The 6,609-nt window shown below is 48.3% G+C and overlaps 1 protein-coding gene across 1 annotated transcript in view; it reads left to right on the top strand.

Moving 5' to 3' along the window:
• The first annotated feature begins 996 nt into the window (after positions 1-996).
• Positions 997-6,609, top strand: part of UCHL1 (ubiquitin C-terminal hydrolase L1) — an 89,604-nt gene continuing 83,991 nt past the window's right edge. The window contains exons 1-3 of the mRNA XM_029588864.1: positions 997-1,148; positions 1,238-1,249; positions 1,907-2,035. Coding sequence (XP_029444724.1) covers positions 1,116-1,148; positions 1,238-1,249; positions 1,907-2,035 — 174 coding nt within the window. The 5' untranslated portion in view covers positions 997-1,115. The remainder of the gene's footprint in view (positions 1,149-1,237; positions 1,250-1,906; positions 2,036-6,609) is intronic.

Raw genomic sequence — 6,609 nt, 5'->3', positions numbered from 1 at the left:
ATTATGAAATCTGATCACAATTTGATTCACAAGGAAGTTAAGTGACATGCTTAATGTCACATAGGAAGCAGCAGTGAAATCAAGTTGGGATCTCAGACACTTTTGTTGCCGGACCAGAGAATTGCATTGCAAAGTTGCCAAAATGCCTCCATGTCATCGTGCAATATTAGCCCAGCCCTTCTTTTATAATTAGTATCCAGTGGTGATTTTATGTGAGATCACACCAGAAACTTTTTGATCTTGCTTCCTTTTCCCCCATTGGGAAATGATGGAAGCTGTGGCTGAACCTAACTTAGTAGTCTTTTATTTACAAAATCACCACTGCTACCATTCCAATACATTCTGCAGGAAAAAAAAGAGATTGGGAAGAAGGTTATAAAATAAGGACAGGATGAATATCTTATGATGACATGGAAGCAGGCTGACGCTGCCTATGGGTAGGGCACTAAAAAAAATGTAGGGCCCGAAAAAAGCAGCACGGTCTCTTTTTATGATGCTTTGAGCAGCTCTATATTACATCTTTCACTGCAAGGTGTTTGAGAAGAAGTAACCTTTAATTTTGGGAAACATGAAGAATGCCTCACATATTCGCAAGTAGAATTTACGGCACCCGTGTTCTTCCTTCCTTCTGTTTCTGGGTACAGCAGAGTCGTTTCTTATTAAACCTTATTACTACAGGGTATTAACGGCTGGGCAGGCCCACTCCTGTTGCACCATTTAACAACGGGTGATTTGATTTCACCAGCAACTTCCAGAAAAGAATCGGAGGGAACCGGACCGAGCTAACACAAGTGAACTCCTCACCCTGCAGTGTTATGAAAGATCGCTTTTAGCGGATCACAGCCACTTCTGGCTCGGATGGCTGGACTAAGCCACGCCCCCGCAAGGATCCCATCGTCCGTTGGTTGTTCCAAGCGTCACCTTTAGCGGGATAAAGTGCAGCTTTGTAGGTGTAGTCCAACCCGGCCTCCCCTCTCTTCCAGCCCACAGTGGTAGTGTTCCGATGCTATAAAAGGACCCCTCGGGCGGCTCCTGGCAGACTGTCGGTTCTCTGGTGGAGCAGGTGGCAGGTCTTGGTATTTACAGCATCAGCGGTCGCCGTCCAAGTTACCAGAATGCAGTGGAAAGCGATGGAGATTAACCCCGAAGTGAGCCTGATAGCAATCATTTTTTAAAAAACCTTATTTGGCTGTTGTTCGGTTACTAACCTATGCGTTATGTTATTTTCTTTCAACAGATGCTGAATAAAGTGAGTACCTGCGGAAGGTTTAATGCTTTACCTCCTGGTTATGGGTATTGGAGTGACTTTAGCTAATATGCAGTATGGAGACGTCATCTTCCCCCTAACACCCCCGCCTTTAAAAAAAAAAAAAAAAAAAAAAAAATCTTAGCGGCTGATGGAGCCGCCTGTTAATAATCCCTCCATGGGCCCGAAGGGAAGAGGACGAGGTTCGGAGGGTGTGGTCTTGGAAGTGTTAAAATAAATCTGCGCTCGCCTCTATTGTTTTAGTAGTAGTTAAAAACAAAACTATTTTTTTTTATTTTTAAAGGTAGCTTGATGAGTTAATTGGAGAACTTGGCGACGGTGGCTAAACTGTTGCTGGCGAGCGAGACAATCTTCATGCATTTCTCTCATGCGTGTGTGGGTTCCGTTACAGGATGGCTCTTACCGGGTCGCACGCGCGTTCCCCGCGCCCCCTTCCCCCCCCCCCCCTTTCTTTAGAAGTCGCGTAGCCGGGCGCTAGTGTGGTGGCGAGCGTTGGGAGGGGCGGTGGGGGGGTGGGAGTCAGGGATTGTGCTGTGTCACCGAGCGCACGGGGACTCGAGGCGCCTGCGCAGGGCGGGGTTCTCTGCAGCGCCCCCCTCACCTCTCTCTCTTCTTTTTGTGGTTGGTGTTGGTTTGCAGGTGCTGGCCAAGCTTGGCGTGGTGGGCGGCTGGCGCTTCGTGGACGTTCTGGGACTGGAGCCCGACTCCTTGGGCTCTGTGCCCTCTCCCGTCTGCTCCCTGTTATTGCTCTTCCCCCTGACTTCGCAGGTAGGGCTTCGGCCGTGAGTTGGGGGAGATCTGGAAACAAAAGGATACTTGTGAGGTCTGGGTTTTTTTTTGTTTTTTTTTTTTTACACAGAACCGGTTTTTGTCGAAAGCAATTACATTCTAAAAGTTTTGGGATGGGGGGGTGTTTCAGCAGTTGAAAACGCAGTAATCTGATGGCTTTATTTATAGGTGTAGTTTGGGGTACAAGGGATAGGGAGGGGGCTAGAGTACTAGTATCCGAGGCGTTTGGTAGTATTACTCTCCCTCTATTCCTCCCAAAGAACACATTTGGGTTTAGCATTCCAACATTTGGCTAAAACTAGAAACTTACCATCAGGTACACTTAAGCCTGGCTTTTTGCTACCTGTTTTGTGTAAATACATAAATTCTGCAGTATGATCTATTACCTGCATTGCTCCAAGAAGTGGGCTTAAATGATACTTCCAAACATGTATTTTATTTCTGCAGTAGTTAGTAGGGATGTGAATTGTTTTTGAACGATTAAAATTATCATCAGATAATTTTAAAATCGTCCAAAATCGTTAGAGTGCATGATACAATACAAATGCCCCCAATTTATCGTCAGGGGCATTTGTATTGTATCGTTAAATAGGGTGCAGGAAAACCGGCACACCAAAAAACCCTAAAACCCACCCCGAACCTTTAAAACAAATCCCCCACCCTCCCGAACCCCCCCCAAAATGTTTTAAATTACCCGGGGTCCAGTGGGGGGGTCCCGATGCGATTTCCAGCTCTCTGGCCACGGCTGCGTTGAGAAATGGTGCCGTGGCCCTTTGCCCTTATCATGTGACAGGGCAAAGGTAGCGCCGGTGCCATTTTGGTTCCTGGCTCCCGATGTCACGCATGCAGGAGATCGCCCCCAGACCCCTGCTGGACCCCAGGGACTTTTGGCCAGCTTGGGGGGGCCTCCTGACCCCCACAAGACTTGCCAAAAGTCCAGCAGGGGTCCGGGAGCGACCTCCTGCACGTGGGCTGTTTTGCCACTCTTCAAAATGGCACCGGCGCTACCTTTGCCCTGTCACAAGGGCAAAGGGCCACCGGCGCCATTTCTCAATGCAGCCGTGGCCGGAGAGCTGGAGATCGCATTGGGACCCCCCACTGGACCCCAGGTAATTTAAAACATTTGGGGGGGGGGTTCGGGAGGGTGGGGGATTTGTTTTAAAGGTTCGGGGTGGGTTTTAGGGTTTTTTGGTGTGCCGGTTTTCCTGCCCTCCCAGATTTACAATTTTTAACTATTTTTAAAAAAAACAAAACATGACTATAGATTTCCCTCCCCCTCCCCCCAGCCAAAATCGATCGTTAAGACGATCGATCACACGATTCACACCCCTAGTAGTTAGTGTCTTCAGGCTGTTCTGATTAGTGGCTACTAAAGACAAGACTTCTGACTTAAATTGAGACTAACAAATTTTTTTTTCTTCTGAATCCAATAAAGTTGGCACAAAATGAAGGCATGGGGTGTCATGTGGTTGAGAAGTGGCTGGGGTCTGATTTTCTATGGACACTATTAAAGCTGCTCCACCTAAGCTTTGGTAGCTTATCTGCCTTAAAACATTACTATCTATAAATAGGATGCTTTTGTTGTATTTTCCAGACATTTGCATTGTTTTGGCCATAAAATGTGTGGTATGCAACTTTTTTTTTTTTTTTTGACAGGAGCTATCAGATTGGCATTCTGAGTTAATACTGAGAAATGCTTCACTTTGTACATGGTAATTCTGAAAACAAAACTAATAAAACAGATCAGTAAACCCTAGTCCTTTTTTCTGCATCTTGATCATTTTTCAAGAACATGTTCTCATTTGTAACTTTAATAACTGGATTTTTAGATTTACTGGTCTCCTAATGTTGATATGATAGTTGTAATTTTTTCCCCTTGGGAGTATGGTTAATTATCTAAAGCATTATGAGCTATTTGTCTCTCTGGCTTATTATGAAACATAGGTCATTCTGTAACTTTCATTCTTTGTCACATCTAAAGGAATAAACTTGCAGTGCATGAAAAATCTTGGTGTCATACAGGCAACTCCTTGGAATGTACACAATATCACAAAAGTGGGAAACCTGTATCTGCATGCAAACTAAAGTCAGTGTAGCAAGTACCCTGCTATACTAAAGAACAATTCATTTTGAATCATTTAAGATGAGCTTCTGGAAGCAGTCATGTTGAATATAACTACAAGAGTCAAGAACAGTTTTATCATTGAGAGATTTGATAAGATTCTTAAACCTGACTGCAGCTGCAGTGCAGAGGACCTGCTTGTTTTAGGGTAGATATTATAAACTTCTAAATCTTGAAGCCTATATAGCTTACAAAATGCCATATTTTTACTTTCAAAAAGTAAGTGCTGAAGCTGGCATTCACTTTAAAAAATCTAATTCTCTTCATACCAGACAAGTATGAGATGCTATCATAATATCCCCTGGAGTGTCATCTTAGTAACTGGTCTGTAGAGGGCCTCTGAGGCTGAGTGGCTTGGTTCCACAGGGATTTGGGGCAGGGCTGGTGGGTTCCAATAGGTGAATTAGGAAGTCATCCAGGGTGCCAGCCTTAGGGGGCAGAAAGAGCAGCCATGTGAAGCTGTGAGCTGAGCCCATCCCACCCACAGCTGAGAAGATTAGAGTTGGTGGGCCATGAGCAGCACCATCCTGCTTGCGGCCAGGAGAAGCAGTTTTGGCAGGCCTGACCAATTTCTCTCATACACACCAGTGACTTTCCTGAGCAGTCTCTTGCTCTCACACACTTCTTACAAACACACACATTCTTAGAGTGAGCCAGCATGTGTGTAAGTCTTTGTCACTCACACCATTCACAGTACATGGTAGCTGGTATGCTGCTATTAAAACCAGAACCCTGACGGGCTGGAAACTGCAACAGGAGTGACCTTCCCCGCCCCACAGCGCTAAGAAGGCAGCACCCAGCTGTTTGCTTGTGCTGCGAAGTGCGGCACAGAGCAATCAGCTGGGAATGTAATTGTATGCTTTTTCTTCTCCCCACCCCAACCTTTTATTTATTTTTTGCAGTTTGGTTATGTTTTCTTGCTGGTGTTGCGCTGGCGAGAGAAGGGGAGATTGGAGCTGGGGGGGCAGCAGCGCCATACTCCTGCAGCCCATGGCAAAGTGGCCAGCCAGCACCGATCTTTAGCTCTGGATCCAGGCAACTAATGGATGGATTTCCCCAACAGCTACATGGCAGGAAGTCCCGGCGGCCACATTCTCAGCTGACTGCTCTGTGCCGCAATGATTGCAGCACAGGCAAACTGAGTGCAGTGGGGCCAGGGAGAGCCTTGGGATGTGATTTCTGGAGCAGCAGCATGCATGCATGGCCTCTTCTTCCTGCGTGCCCAGTAAACACTTCCCCTTCTGGGTCAGAGGCAGGAAGAAGAAAAGGTCATGTTCCTGTTGCTGACTTCACAAACACTGCTGCTGTTCCCCTCAGCGCTTGAATGTGCTGGTAGCCCATGAATGGCAGAAGTGTTTGTCTCGCTGAGGTGAAAGGGGGGGGGGGGGGGGGGGGGGGGAAGAGCAGCAGGTGTGACACACCTGGGTGCTTCGTGACACACTAGTGTGCCACGACACACCAGTTGAACTGCTATTCCCTGTACGTACCAGGATCAGTCCAGGACACCTGGGTTGTGACTCCGCACCAGTAGATGGAGACAGAGCAAGACCTGTCGGGCTCACCCATATATGGTCACTCTCCTGTCACAGCCCCTCAGTCTTACTCTGTCTCCAGTAGATGGTGCAGGTTTGGTCACAGCCCTGTGCCCTGGGGGTTTTGGCTGTTCCCTGGGGTTTTTTGGTTGTTCAGGTTCTTTGACTTAGTTGGATTTGATTGGTGTTTTAAAAAAAAAAAAAAAAGTTACGAAGTTTTTTCCTCTATTGAGAGGATACATCCCCGCTGGTCCTGCCTCCCAGGGGGGTTGGGAAGGTTCTGAGGGGACCATCCCCCTCTGGTTGAGGCCGCTGCTAGGGTTGAGGACCCGCCTAGAGAAGTTGCAGCGTCGGGGGTGACACCGGGGAGCCCGGTTCACTCACCCCCGTTGGAACAGGAGCCTCAGGACCGTGGACAGCGGCGGTTAAAAAAAAAGTTTGCCTGTTTTGTTTTGTGCCGTGGCTTTTCCTTCGCGCCGGCTCTCTGTTCCTTCAGGGGGGGCCGTCTTCGTCGCCGCCTGCGCCGTTCTTGGTTTATTTTAAGCGGGGCCGTTTTCAGGTCAGGGGCCGCATGCTGAGGGGATCTGTCTGCCGTGCTCGTGCCTCCCGGGACAGCGTCGGGGGTCAGTCAGGAGGGCCGTTCCCGCGCGCCCCGTTCACCGCCGCTGCTGACGGCCCGGGGGACCTGTTCCCGCTTAGTGTGGGAACGGTGGCCATTTTGGCCATAGTCAGGGAAGCCACGTGGGAGGCAGTCGCAAATGGCGGCTTGCCTCCCACGCTTTCGCCACAGCAACGTCCCTTGGTGGAAGCCCCCGGGGGGGTCCGGGTCTGAAGAGGAAACTGCGGGCTCCGGGTCCTCCTGCTCATCCGATTTTGCGCAAAATTTTAAAATATAAACT

This window comes from Rhinatrema bivittatum, chromosome 1 (assembly GCF_901001135.1).
Source record: "Rhinatrema bivittatum chromosome 1, aRhiBiv1.1, whole genome shotgun sequence".
Lineage (NCBI taxonomy): Eukaryota > Metazoa > Chordata > Amphibia > Gymnophiona > Rhinatrematidae > Rhinatrema > Rhinatrema bivittatum.
The sequence above is the reverse complement of the archived record's forward strand: the minus strand, read 5'-3'. Positions and strand labels throughout refer to the sequence as shown.